The sequence below is a fragment of the Macrobrachium rosenbergii genome, chromosome 41 (genome assembly GCF_040412425.1).
Source record: "Macrobrachium rosenbergii isolate ZJJX-2024 chromosome 41, ASM4041242v1, whole genome shotgun sequence".
Taxonomy (NCBI): Eukaryota; Metazoa; Arthropoda; class Malacostraca; order Decapoda; family Palaemonidae; genus Macrobrachium; species Macrobrachium rosenbergii.
The window spans coordinates 24,784,713-24,800,380 of record NC_089781.1 but is presented as its reverse complement, the minus strand read 5'-3'; the positions used below and the strand labels follow the sequence as shown (position 1 = coordinate 24,800,380).

Here is a 15,668-nt window from a genome sequence, read left to right as displayed (position 1 = left end):
TCAAACTGTTTAAGCAGACCATATCAAATGTGCGAAATACCACATCAACGTTGGTAAGGGTAGGTCTAGTGAGGGTATGGCTTTGCTGCTCATATCGGCAATTGAGGAATAACCAAATGGTTACTCGCTAAATAAGATTTGCTTGCTATGCTCATTTGATTAATGTGACCCCATTTTTCCAGACTTTAAATACCAGACTTTAAATTATATAAACACAAGAAGCCATATATATATATATATATATATATATATATATATATATATATATATATATATATATACATATATAAATAGGCATATATGTATATAATATATATATATATATATATATATATATATATATATATATATATATATATATATATATATATATAAGTATGTAAGTATATATATTATGTATGTAAGTAGGTATGAATGTATGTACTACGGTACCTGTTCAATTAAATATGATAAATATGACAGCGTTTTGTTCTGCGTTGTGATGGTCTAAACCTCGAGTTCATTACACGTTGATTGTTTGTGTTACACAAAGAAAAAACGCATACTTAGACACCATCAAGTTTTTATCAAGGTACATTTAGTGTTTTCGAGCCACAAAGGAATATGGAAGATAGTAACAGAGTGCAAGGCCTTTCATCTTCCATTGTGACTCAAAATAAAGAATTACCAATAGGTACCCGATATTTTCATAACGTATTTCTTCATATATATATATATATATATATATATATATATATATATATATATATATATATATATATATATATATATATATGAGAGTCATTTTGTTTGTGTGGGAATCTTTGCGTATAACCAAATACGTTCCAGCGTGTTTACAAGAGAAGGAAATCGAGTACACAATGGTTAATGAAGAACCTGTGTTCGATACATGGCCATGATAACAATTAGATATTTTCGTTCTGCTACAGTACTGTTTGACAATATCTATTAGTTCAACGCAGCGGTTTTTGTGCTTTTAATATTCATCTCTCGGTGTTTAAGCAAAGGCAAAGCATATCTACGCAATCCTTTGTCGTATTTATCGAGTGCGTGCGTCAAATTTGCTCGCCAACAAAATTTCAAACAAAAGACACTTGTTAGATATCGCAATCAAAGAAAATGGCGTTCCTCGTCACATTGTATTTCGACGTGAAAATGTATCGTGAATAACACGCATAAATTAAAATTGGGGGATCTGATCGAACTTAAAGAGTATATCTTTGTTGGAGGCTATATGTATTAACGTGACAGTATCAACAGAAGAGCGCTAAATGTGCAAGTAGCTGGTCGACGTGGAACCGTTCGTTGCGTTCGCTTGGCTCTACACCAAGTCTTACTTAACACAGAAGGCCGGTCGGTTAAATATCCGTATAGAATATATGTTCCGCTGAACTTAGTCTAATTTTATATAAAAAATTGCTTAATATCGTAGAGGCTGTCGTATTTTCTAGTTTTAAGACTGAAAATATCAAGCACTGTGTAAGTCCGGAGGAAGTTGGGGGGTAGAGGCTTGGAAACATCACACTTTAGACGCGTGATTCACACAGCAGCGTTGGATGCGGACCACCTTGCTTCCAATCTTACATAAGAATCTTGAGGACGAAGATCTCATAGTTTCAAACGTTGACTAAATACGCGCAGCTGGAATATCGTCTCTTGTTAGTAATTATATTCCTGCTTTTAATCTGCGAATAAAAAACAAAAACGAGTATTTACAACAGGGTTCAACAGCTTACGGAGGACTGTGTAATCATTCCTCATTAAGCTGCCAATAATTTGATCTTGGTGACGTCATTATCAGTAATCGTGAGCCTCTTGGTATTCGTTATTGTTTATTCGCAGAAACGAAGTGTCTTAGATACATTAATTGCAATGAATTACTAACTAATTTGCTGAATTCGAAGCGAGATTAAATAAGGTATTGCCAACGTGACTACATAGTTTGTTGTCTTGTTGGAGAGAGAGAGAGAGAGAGAGAGAGAGAGAGAGAGAGAGAGAGAATGTTTTATGTGCTTTTGTACACGCATGTGAATGTCTAAAAAGCTCTGAAAACATTACGAAGGGGACATAAATTCGAGTGGCGCCACATAAACTATTTTCGAGGTTAGACTGCAGAGGTATATGTAGAAATAACTCCACGCATATTTTTCATACCACGGGTTCATGAGAACGGAACTGGGTTATAAGTTTTCAAATAAAAGCAGTTATACGGTAAAAGGATTTTTATAATGATTGCAGTTGATACTACTGTAGTCTCTTATATAGGGAGAACACTATATATATATAATCATATATATATATATATATATATATATATATATATATATATATATATATATATATATATATATATGTATGTGTGTGTGTGTGTGTGTGTGTGTGTGTGTGTGTGTGTGTGTGTGTGAGAGAGACAGAGAGAGATTTTAATTTTTTGCCATCAGGAGACCTATTGAAAATGAGCTTTTGTAAATTGGAAACTAGAAAAAAAAAACATTGTCGACCTGATGTTGGAAACTGAAAACGAAAAGATGGAGTAAGACGAAACCCCCAAAATTCAGGGCAAAAAAAAAAAAATCGTCAAAACATTTAAAGAGTCAACAACCTATATAAACAAGCAAAGGATAATATCAACCTCAGATGCTACGCGTCTAGGAGAATGGGTCAGATGTCAGTATTTTCTGAGAAACTTGAAGACGTTTCAGACTGACTCTCTCTCTCTCTCTCTCTCTCTCTCTCTCTCTCTCTCTCTCTCTCTCTCTCTCTCTCTCTCCAGTGCTGACTAATCTAAACATGATGGGGGGGGGTTTTCCGCTGAGAAGTGAACTAGGTCTAGGAAGAGTGATTAAACGGAATCCTTGAATAAACAAACTGGAAAATCGGTTTAAAAAAATTAGAAGGAGCGTGATATACAGACAATTTAAGATTAGAAAAACAAGGTAACGTTAGTTCTGAAATCAACTGACCTCACAAAAAAAGCTGCTAACGTCAGCAGAGGAAATTCTGACAGAAATGTACAAAACAAGTTACAGATGGACACACTTGGAGCAGCATAAATAAATAAATAAAAATAAATAAATAAATAAATAAATAAATAAATTAGAGAAAAGTGATTGATTAACAATTTTGCAGATGAAAATGGGAAAACATTTTCAGTGCTCAAAACAGTAAATGTCCCAGAAAATGAAGTTCTGGAGACCACAGAATATATAAAATATATGAATCCTTATTCGTTCGATTGAGATTACTTAGATCTGTCACTGACTAGGAATGTTATGCGCAGTCTTAAGATTAAGATTACAGTGCTCAGTACTGGCCAAGAATATCATGCCCAGTCACATGATTAAGATTGCGTTCTTAAGATTAAGATTACTGTGTATAGTCACTGACTAATAATACCATGCTCAAACACAAGATTAAAATTGCCAGGGTCTAAATATCTTGAAGGATACTGCGTTCATTTGTAGACTAAAAAAACCTTCCCAGTGATCAGTCTCTAACTAAGAGCCACTGGCGTATATAAACAAACTGATATTGATAAACCTCCCATCATGGAGTGCTTAATGAAGCAATGGTCTTCGAATCAATAGGACAAGGTCTCCCGATAACATAGGTCGCATTCGATACGCGTGAAGATGAAAAATAGGTCATTCGATACCTGACGTTAACGTTTATGGAACCGCCTTTCAGAGACGAATCCCAAATTATTACTAGATATTTTGCGCGTCTTGGAAAATGTCCGTTTGAACGGTAGTTTAAATCTTCAAGCCATGACAGTATCAACATTTATGATCTATGTCAAGTATTTATGCAAAATGTTAGGATTTTTATGTTTTTGGCGCATTTTGTAAAATGTATTTAGATCGTTTTATAATATATCTCTATTGGATAATATTTAAATTCTCATTTCATTATACGAATGCCATCTGTCACACTTACGGTTAGACTTTAGTACTAGGGGACTTGTAAAATATTCCTTTTAGTACTAAAACACAAAAGAAGGAAAAAGGACAGCCCTCCCCAACCACCAGAGTCCCCACCTACCCCCGCCCAAAAAAATTATCATGTTGAAAAATTACACTACACAATAGAAAGCGTCAACTCGCTTCCGATACCTGCCAACGCAAATGGCTTCACTTAGCAAACGACAGCGCGAATGAATTATTGAATATTTTGATCGGTAATTTACCACCTCGTTACGCATCGATTTCAAAATATCATATGACGTAAAGTGACTGTTGGACTTTTGAGACTTATCGCGTCATGGATAAAAAGCTTAGCTCACTGTCCTACGTATAGGTAACCTTTGAACTTCTTTATCAGTGATAACTGACAAAAGATGATTGCGAAAAAGAACATTGTACCGTGAGGTGGTCGATCAACGGGTCTTACGAGGCGTTCTTTGCAACGTTTTTATTATTATTATTATTATTATTATTATTATTATTATTATTATTATTATTATTATTATTATTATTATTATTATTTAAAAATTGTAAGTTATGTACATGCAAAATATGTGTATAATTATTAATATGTCTAATCTTGATGTGATTCACTTGAGAAATTAAGTGTTTGAAAACTAGAACGCAGAAAAACATACCTTCTTATTTTCAAGCTTTGTTGAAGAATGAAAATGACCTCTAATTTCTGGCATATGAAGCATTTTTTCTATTTTCTCAAACAAATCAAACTAGACATAACGTCTTTTGGCAAGAGTTACACGGAAAAATATTCCGTTCGAACAATTATGTAATTATGACGTTTCTTAGTTACATTCCTCATTTTTTGATGTGGGGTTTTCGTCACTGTCAACAGTCTGCCTCACATAGCTGCAATGCTCCCTTGCTTTCGATTGGTAGCTTGGTTTGTTGCTGTTCAGCTTCTTTAACTTTGCTTTGTTCCAGCTTATCAATCTTATTCTTTAAGGCCAGTCGTGAACCTATAATAATAATAATAATAATAATAATAATAATAATAATAATCTTTGAATATGATTCACACATTTTCAGCAGGCTTTTGTTAAAATACAAAAAAAGACTATTAAGAATAAGTAAGTGTAAACTAGACAAAACAAATTATCACATAAACTTTTAATGCAAATTCATACCAGACTTCTTAAAAATGTTTATAAAATTAAGTAAAATAAGAAATTTATTATGAATATTTTCTTCGTAATTTTGCCATTTGGATTTTTGTTTCTGAAACTTGCAAGAAGCCTTAGCAGTATAGTGCTAGCTGCAATGGGTCTCAATGTTTTCTTGAGATAGCACAACAAATAAAGTTTCCAGAATGAAAATATTGAAAATAAAAAAAAAATTAAATATTAAAAATTAAAAATGGAAAATATTAAAATCCATTGCTCTATTGTTATATATATAAAAATGATTTGACTTAAGTTTTAACTATTTTTACATAATTTCCTCGTAAACATGGTCACTAAATTTATGGCCTCTTTTGGCTCTTTCCTCGAAAATAATAATAATAATAATAATAATAATAATAATAATAATAATAATAATAATAATAATAATAATAATAATAATAATAATAATAATAATGAATGTGCATGCAATCATTTTCAAACAAGGAAATTTTAAACTAAATGTACAAGTAAAAGGAAAATAGGAATTGGACTGTGTTCACAGAAGCTGCTCTCATCTTAAAATTATCTTAAAAATGATTAAGAGAACTCAGGTAATCAATTTTGAATATACAAAGTTAAACTTCAAATGCTTAGATCAGAAAGTCTCTTCTAGTATTGTTGACAGGCCTTCAAGGTTCAAGAAGCAATGTTTTGATAGAGGAATTTGGCAGACTTTTGGTGTGATTATAAGTCTATTCTCCGCGGAGACTTGACCATACGGCTGTACGACTCGAAAGGTTCAATGCAGTCTTTTTTTCAGTGAGTTGTGGGAATCACATCGATTTGCTGATACTGCTGGTCGTGCAGCAACTCCGTCATAACATATAGAGTACTAGATCTTGTTTTCAGTGACTTTGTTAATAAGCGTAGTATATCAGACATTGGTGTTGAATTTCAAGTCAGTGGGGGCTACCCCTGTGGTTGTTCCATATGAATAGGGTTCATCTTCTTAATAATAATAGTAATAATAATAATAATAATAATAATAATGATAATAATAATAATATTAATAATATATACGGAAAAAGACCTCTTTGAGACAAGTTTTATTCATTCAACAACAACAACAATAATAATAATAATAATAATAATAATAATAATAATAATAATAATAATAATAATAATATATACTATATATATATACTATATATATATATATATATATATATATACATATATAAACATTGTATATTTATGTATTTAATCAATCCAATGTTCATTTATACCAATAATAATAATAATGTATTTAATCAATAATGTTCATTTTAATAATAATAAATAATAATAATAATAATAATAATAATAATAATAATAGTATATGAGCTTATATCATTTAGAATGCCGGTGTTGATAAACTATGTGATATAGTTCTAGAAAAAGGTCGATTTTGTCTCTGCATTTTTTTTTCATTAATGAAGTGATTCGTAAAAGTATATGAGTGTGTAAATATTCTCTGTGGTTATAGCAAGACAGATGAATTATTATTATTATTATTATTATTATTATTATTATTATTATTATTATTATTATTATATTATTATTATTACTAAGAGATAAACCCCTGTGTATATAGAACAGTCCTACGGGGGCCACTGACTTGAAATTCAAGCTTTCAAAGAACATGGCGTTCATTTGAAAGTAGTTATAGAAGATAACAGGAAATATAGAAAGAAATGTTTATAATCGGATGAACAAATGTGAACACATGTGGCCGTTGACGGAGAAATGTATAACAGTTATTGCCAGATCACATTAGTTCGATGGTGGGACTTTGAAACCTAAAAGAGAGGGGGAAACAAGGAGATAGTACAAATGACGAAGGTTAAAGAAGAAAACAAGGAGATAGTACAAATGACGAAGGTTAAAGACTCAAACTACGAGGGAAGAATCAAGAATGGTAAAAGATCTTTACAATTACTTAATAAGGAGGTAAAAACCGAATACCATATTCATAAAATTCGAGAAGGAATAATATATATAAAATAAATTATGCAGGCTTCTTGCTGGCAGTGTTAAGAGGAGAGGGATCCACGATAGTCTCAGGAATAAATAAGTGGCTGTTAATTTTCTTGATTTTTTTAGAGGAAATCTTGGGAATATAATTAACACCTCTGTTGCAACGACGAATCAGATTAATACTGAACCTGATACCAGTGTAAGACTGTCGATGTTTAATTGTGTAAATAATGATAATGATATTAAAACGTCCAAAGAAAACAAACTGTGCAACTGATCCTATGCCAGTATCTGAATTTGTTGGAGTGGAAAATTGTTCATGTCTTACTGATATAATGATGGAAGTTATTAATACCACTATTTCTGAATGTCGAGTGACTTGAGAATAGTCTCTGCGGTATTGAGTATAGGGCAAATGAATTCGCAGGTCCCGCAGAGCGCCTGCGAAGGAGTGGGTCCTGAAAAGAAGCCGACAGTGAGTGTAAGATGCTTAAATATGGTTGTTTCTTGAAACAACCACTTCAGTATTAAACTATGCAGTTGCGTTGTGCGCCTAAACTTCCAAAGATTTTGCTAAACGGGAAAAAACAATAAAAACGAACAAAAACTAACACCATAACTAAAAGTCACATATAATGTATAGAAGGACATTTAGATAAATAGAAAAACAGCTTCTTAAAACGAATTCACTCTTTACTTGTGCAGTTAAATCTTACGCCTAAACTTCCAGATGGTTCTAACACCAACAACAAAAGCTCACATAATAGGTAAAGAGGGACATTTACATATTATGTATAGACGGACACTTAGATAAAGACGTGTTGATGGAAAAATAAGGCATTAAAGTATCTTTAATGGAAGGGGCTTTCAACGAGTTCAGTCTTTACCTGTGCAGTTAAATCTTACGCCTAAACTTCCAGATGCCTCTAACATAATAGGTAAAGAGGACATTTACATATTCTGTATAACAACAAATAAAGACTCTGATGGAAAAATAAGCCATTAAAGTATCTTTAATGGAAGGGGCTTTCAACGAGTTCAGTCTTTACCTAATAATAGGTAATAAAGACGTGTTGATGGAAAAATAAGGCATTAAAGTATCTTTAATGAAAGGGGCTTAACGTAGTTGTCTTTACCTGTACAGTTAAATCGCTAAACTTCCAGATGGTTCTAAAGAACAACAAAAACTCACATGATGGATAAATAGACGAACACCTAGATAAAGAGGTGTTGATGGATAAATAAGGCATTAAAGTACCTTAAACGGCAGAGGTTTTCAAACGTTCGCGCCGACCTACTTACAGCGGCGCGGCCAGGCAGCGGGACCGAACGAACGCACCCGGCGGGAACAAGTTTCTCGCTGCTATAAGAGAGAAGAAAACGGTCACCTTCCTCCAGTCAGCTGATGAGAAGCACTGATGGAGGGTGATCGCAGTAGATAGTCACGAAGGGAACAGTATTTATTTTCTTAGTGAGCCTCCTGTAGTGAAGGTCCAGTGCCCCCGCTCCAATCGCTTGAAACTGTTGTTGTGTATGAACCCACGCCCCAAAGATGAGCGGGTTCGATGAAATATTAGGCACAGCCATCGAAGTGCGGAGAAGAACTTTAGGCTGTAACGAAAGTGATCCTCACCTACCAGACGCCATAGAGACTCTACAATCGGACATTTTTCCCGAACTCAACAAATTGTTAGACGGTAACGATGCCGGGGACGACGACGACGACGACAGCCAAGGGTGCCCTCTTCCAGGGACGCCGGAAGAAGATAGTCTAATAGATAGTAAAGAGGTGAGATAGGAAGCTCTTTTTTTTTCATGGAGTACCCGTGTGTCCAGTTGCCGTAGGTTTCTGACCTTGACACAAACGGCATCGGAAGCAGGAATCGACGTGGAAATGTCACCCTTCAAGGCTGTTTTCCGCTCGTCTTGTTAAATGTCGGAAGTTTTAATCCATAATGAATGTAGTTTTTGATAATCTGCAGTTTCTCCGCTTGAATTTATATCTTCGCTTGCCGAAGCTCGGTGGTTTGTGTCAGCCTTCAAGCCTGTTTTCCGCTCGTCCTGTTAAATGTGGAAGGTTTTCATCCATAATCAACTTGGTTTTTTATAATCTGGTGTTTCCCCGGTTGAATTTATATCTTTGCTTGCCCAAGCTCGGTGGTTTGTTTTTCAGTGTAGGGTATGTTCGAATCAGTAAACTAAGCTTGTTTAAGGCTAAGTGTATTTTTGGTGGTAAGTAAGTCCGGCCCAATTTAAAAAATTCGGCAGCAAACCTGTACGGAGTCAATTCTGTACAAAGGGTTGGGGTAAGGTGTATTTTAAAGCCAGGCTAGCTCATAAACTAACCACCCCGTTTCCTGAACTGTGTATATCTGCTTAGGGTTAGGTTATGTATATGAGAAACCAGTACAGGTTATGCTTAGACGAGAACATTATCTTATCCAAGACGTTAATTTTGCCACTTGGAAGAGGAATTTAGTAATTTGATTGTTTAGGGCAGTTTTCCTTACCTTGACCGAGATTTGAGATGATGATAAGATGTATGGGAGGTCCAGCTGATGGACGAAATCACACTAATTAGAAGGGTCAGTGAAAATAGTCAAGGAAGATGAGATACTGTAGTTTTAAGGTCTATCAGACTAACCTGACTTAGCCTACGTTTTTCACTTATGTGGTTGTGTTAAGGGTTAGGCTAGACAAGGGTTTACTTCTTGATGCCATTTTGTTTTTTATATTTATGTAAGACTGACCTTGTCGATTTTACCAGTTTTGTTATGAATTCACAATTGTTGAATTTTTTTCGTGTTCTGCTAAAAAATTACAGTACTAGGGGGTAGCTTTACATTGCTTATCTCTTAATGTTTAAGCCAATTTTTAAAACAATTTTTCCTAGTGATAGTTTCTCTTATTTTTAGGCTACTGTATAGACTACTGTATTCAATTCCAGTTTTTTATTTTTAGGCTACTGTATAGACTACTGTATTCCAGTTTTTTATTTTTAGGCTACTGTATAGACAACTGTATTCCAGTTTTTTATTTTTAGGCTACTGTATAGACTACTGTTCCAGTTACTTTTAATTTTTAGGCTACTGTATAGACTATTGTATTCCAGTTTTTATTTTTAGGCTACTGTATAGACTACTGTATTCCAGTTTTTTTTTATTTTTAGGCTACTGTATAGACTACAGTATTCAAGGATAATTTGAAACCTAGCATTTTTTGTGTTGCCGAATGCTTCAGCCTCTCCAACATTGCCACTTAAAAGCCTCTCCAACATTGCTCCTTAAAATATAAGTTCAGTATTTAATCTAATACAATAATATATTTGTCTAATTATAGCAGTGCCAAGTTAAGTTCCTTTGGTTATGTCATCTGACCTATTGTAGAATTCACATACATGTTATTAGCAATGCAGAATGTCTTTTGCCTCATAAAGGTCGTAGATAATGTTTGTAACATTTAGATTTTAGATTGACTGGAGGATTTTTACTTCACCGTAAACACAATTAGGGTCTTAAAATTACTGTATTGGGTTGGCTGGTAATGATCTGGTCATAATTGGTAGGTTTATGTAGTAGTTTGACTTTGGTAATTGAAGTTTGAGTATTATATATAAATTTGCCATAAGACATTTTAAGAATTCTGTAGAATTAAGCATCTGAATACAAAAACAATCCTGAGCAATGGTGAACTTACAAAAGTAGAGTACAAAAAATACATCCATTTGCTTTAATTGAAACTTATCCCTAAATAATGCAGATATTTTTTAGTGAATTCCCAATGAGCATGTTGTTGACTGGTCAAGTTTGTCTTTATCTTGATTCCTTAGTTTTCATTTTTTTTTTTTTTTTTTAACCAACCTGGATGCCCGAAGCAGCCTAATGTCATAGAAAAAGTTAATATTATGGCTTACAACACTGACATTAAGCATCAGTAGAATTATTTATTGCAATGTGAATTACAGTTATTAGCAATGTGTTAAAGGACTGTCAGATTATTTTTAGAGTATGAGATACTTACATATTTTGTATACATCTCTGATACAGTATTACTGTAGAACTTTTACTAAAATGGAGAAGTGGTAAGGTACATTGCATTATCAGTATCAGAGCCTCTCTTTAATGATTTGTTCTAGTGTTAACTGTGCCTTTGAATTGTTTCGACTAGGGGGTTATAGTCATACAGTATTCTTTTGTTATATTTATACAACAAGGAAAAGTTATATATGGTAAGACTGCTGATCTGGTTATGTTTAGGTAAGTAAATAGGTCGTTGCTGCCTAAGCAGCTCCGTCCTCAGATACCTAAAAATAGTTTTTCCACCCAAATGGTAATGTTGAGGGGAAAGAAAATAGACATTTTGTTGTCCGATTTTAATAGTAAGGCTTACATTGAAAGTATATAGTTTTAAGTAATGTGTAGCCAAAAGTCAAGTTAAAATCAGAAATATGTAGTCTTTCAGTACACCTGCCAACTGGTTTTGTAATCAGTTGGCTGGAGAAGTCAAGATACTGTAGTCTCGCACAAATTTCAACTTTTTAACATTTTTCGGGGGTCCAGAAGAGGAAGGCACACTTGTTGGTTTATTTTAATTCATCAGTACACCAAGACCACTTAAAATCTACACTTGAAATAGAATTAGCATTAGGGTTAAGTGTCAGGAATAGACCTACATTAATGAAGAATTGCGGTGATTATTGTCTGCAAATTAACTTTTAAGGCATGGTATTAGAGGAAATGGTATTCTGTACAATATGCTCACTAGTTTATAAAGTTGTATTCGTTGACATCGAAAAATTAATTGTAAAATGACAGAACCAGGCGCAGAATTTTTGAAGAGGTGCTTTTGGGTGGCGATACTGGTTTTTACAGGATGGTGTAAGAAAAGTCTATACAAGCATTTAAATTTGGTTAACATCAGTATCCGATAAGATTCTTAGGCTGGTTATCAATTATATCCAGACTGTGTTATTCACTGAAACCGCTGTAGCAGCAGAAGTTACAGATTAGGCAATGCCTGAATGTATTAGCGTCAGCAAAAGTACTTTATATGAATCTTGTGTATAATTGTAGTAGAGTGGCTTGCACATTACTGTATTACTATTGCTTTTGGGAACACTGTTTTTGTGACAACGTGTCTATGGTTGTTGATTAGGCAACGTGCCTGAATGTATTAGCGTCAGGAATCTTGTTGAGTAGAGTTAGGTATTACTATTGCTTTTGGGAACACTGTTTTTGTGACAACGTGTCTATGGTTGTTGATTAGGCAGGATTATGACATTAGGTAGAATTATCACTTCATTCTTATTCATATACTAGTCAGCCTTTGGAAAGCTTCGCCATCATTCAGAACGCAATACTGTCACGTGCCCTGCATATTAGGGAAAGCATTTTGCGGGAGGTGCTTCATCTATTATGCATAATTGCATGTTGTCGAATGAGGTAGCTTATTTCTTCATTCGGTGGCATAGGTTGAGCCCGACCCATTTCTCACTATGAAGCTTTAATTTGTCTTGACCGCCACGGTGTTGAAAGCATTCCATTCATAGCTTCCTCGTTTAATTCCAGAACTTTTTCTTCGGGCTAGGCTAAAAAGGGCTTAGCCTCCGTATCCCATTGGGATAATATGAGAAGATTCTTCGCATTCGCAGAATTTTCTTTTTAGTCATTCCCTTATAGGCTACTCTTATTTATTGAAAGTTAGTTGGAAGAAAACCCATCTTTTCTGCTCCAGATTCAAAATAAACTAGAAAAGAGTGAACAGTGACATTTAATAGAGAATTCTAGACCATTTTGGCTGGCTTGTTTTTGTTTAGGTTTATAGTACCAGATTCAAAATAAACTAGAAAAATAAAATAGAAACAGGTGAATGACATTTAATAGAGAATTCTATACCTATTGTCATTGCATTTTGGCCTCTATTTGTTTAGGATTTTTGTACCATGCGGCCAGGGGAAGAAAATCTATCATTTTCTGGTCCAGATTCAAAATAAACTAGAAACGGGTGAACTTTGACATTTAATAGAGAATTCTATACCTATTGGCATTGCTTTTTGGCTTGTTTTTGTTTAGGTTTTTAGTACCATGCGGCCAGGGGAAGAAAACCTATCATTTTCTGGTCCAGATTCAAAATAAACCAGAAAAGAGTGATCATTGACATTTAATAGAGAATTCTAGACCTATTGGCATTGCATTTTGGTTTGTTTTTGTTTGTTTTTTTAGTACCATGCGGCCAGGGGAAGAAAAACAGTCATTTTCTGGTCCAGATTCAAAATAAACTAGAAAAGAGTGAACAATGACATTTAATAGAGAATTCTAGACTTATTGGCATTGCTTTTTTGGCTTGTTTTTGTTTAGGTTTATAGTACCATGCGGCCAGGTATTACATAAAGCTGCCTAGTTACATTATTGCACTGCCAGCAGCAGCAGCAGCTTTGAGAGGGCTTCTGAGGAGCGGCTTGGTGAAGTAAATAATCGTCTCAAGGTTGTTTGTTTTCTCTGAACGTCTGTTGCTGAGGTGTGTTTTATGAGTGTTGAACTTTGATATTGCCCGTTCTTTGCTGATGTCTTGCTTGAGAAAAAGTTACGTTCCCTTGAACCAATTCGATCGCTTCCGGTGCATCCTTACGGTACCACCTTTTTAGTTAAAGCTCCTACAGCGTTAACCTTAGTTTTTTCATATTGATCCGTTAGTGGTGTGTTTTTGTTACCAGTTTTTTTTTTTTTTTAGCCATAACCGGATTTGTGGAGAATTGAAGAATTATTTTAATAAAAGCTCATGATGTGTTTATAATATTTGAGATTGAATTTTAATTGAATTTTAGATTTGTTTTTGTTTTGCCGCAGAATACTTTTCCTAAGTTGAATCTATGGATGCTGGTTCGTAATTACAGTTTCGTATACAGGCTTCAGAAAACTAAATTAATAATTATCCTATTTTCAGATTTCACTGGTATCTGAAATATTCAGTTCAGGAAATCTTGCCAGGCGTAATGATTTACCGATTATTGTATTCGTGAATTATATATTTTGGCAGTGTGTGTCAAGTATATTTTTTTATGAGTTACCATTATTATTTTAGTAAATATGGATAAAGCTTCATTCATTCTTACCCTTGGTATTTCATTAGTTTTATGTTTTGAGATGACATTATTATTGGTTATTGTGCGAAGTTTGGGTTGTCCTATATTGCATTTGGGAAGCTATAGACTAAGTGACCAGTGTAATATCAGACAAGTGAATCATGCTGTTATAATTTCTGAGTTTATTTATTTATTTGATTTTTTATTTTAAAAAATAATTCTTCTTCGCTCCATTCAAACCAAAGGTTCCAACTGTAATATCTATATTACATTAAGGAAATAACTGCGCACTCTCTCCCTCTCTCTCTCTCATATACCTGGGTTCGTATTATTCACACATGCGACATTGTGTGTGCTTTTGTACTAATTGTTCCTTATTGTTGATTTAGGGAAAATGTGCAGTAATTGTCTGTGTAATGTGATGCCTCTTTCAGTAAATAGTTAACAAATTGTGCACCTCTCGGCGAGTGTAAAGATTAATAGTTTCCTGAGGGCTATCTTCTCCATGGGCTTAGCTCGCATGTGTAGACGGTGCTGTAAATTGTGGATCGGAATACGTCGAGATGTAGTTGAATAGGAAGCAGTTATGTTAAACATTGGAAAAATATTAACTTTATATGAAGCCAGCTGTTGGAAAAAAAATTTTTTAGTTTGTCAAAAATCTCCGTCGACTGATTAGGCTAATTGGGTCGAATATAGTCTGTTGGGACGCTTATCATGGAATCTGATTTAGATTAGACAGGCCTTAGCCCCTCTTGAACTCTCACCCAGCCTGTAAGTGTGAAAAAGAGTTAGGAGCTTGTTGGGGACCAGCGAGAGGGCGTCATTAGCCAACCTTTACCCCTAGACCAGATTTTATAGTTCATTTTAATTTTGATGGTTATCTACCCCCTACCCTTGTCACCCTGCGAGTCTTAACTGAACTGATAAGATTAGAATATGGTGGGTAAATGGGTGAGCTATAAATGGACGGTAATTATTGTCTTCCCCCTCAGGGGGTTTTTCCGTTGACCCCAGTTAAAGCGGCCTATCGATATTGGCCTGTTTGGTGGCTTTGGTATGTGGATTGTATGGGTTAATTGTTAGTCTTCGTGTGGAAAGAGAGAGGGATTTCGGAAATTTCAAAGGAGAAATGCTTGGCTGTCTCCAGCCTATTAAGAGTTTGCGTGTTTCGAGAACATAATATTGTTTGGGGAACGTAACCATTACATTTTTTCTTAACTGGCTGTGGTTAACATTCTCTACGTGTCTGTGTAACTGGTTATGCCTCATTAAGCCGTACTGTATTTATTCTGTAAGAAGTTATCTAATTTAAAAAAAAAACATTTGTTTTTTTAAAACATTTGAATCAGCCGTAGAGCTTATTGTTCTTTAGAACGGCCTTTGAAATCAGTTCTCATTATGTATCGCAAATTTGCTGTGCTGTTATATGACGTCTGTCGCATCTATTCAGTTAAAAAACCTTTCTAGTTTTTAAAACATTTGAAT

At 34.2% G+C, this 15,668-nt stretch overlaps 1 protein-coding gene across 2 annotated transcripts in view; it reads left to right on the top strand.

Moving 5' to 3' along the window:
- AdipoR (adiponectin receptor) overlaps window positions 1–15,668 on the top strand; it is an 85,992-nt gene that overhangs the window by 375 nt on the left and 69,949 nt on the right. The window contains exon 1 of one of the 2 annotated variants that reach the window (XM_067084178.1): window positions 8,365–8,888. The exons of the other annotated variant lie outside the window; for it this stretch is intronic. Within the exon in view, the coding sequence (XP_066940279.1) occupies window positions 8,652–8,888 (237 nt within the window). The 5' untranslated portion in view covers window positions 8,365–8,651. Of the gene's footprint in view, window positions 1–8,364; window positions 8,889–15,668 lie in introns of those variants that run through there. 2 annotated transcript variants of the gene reach the window in all.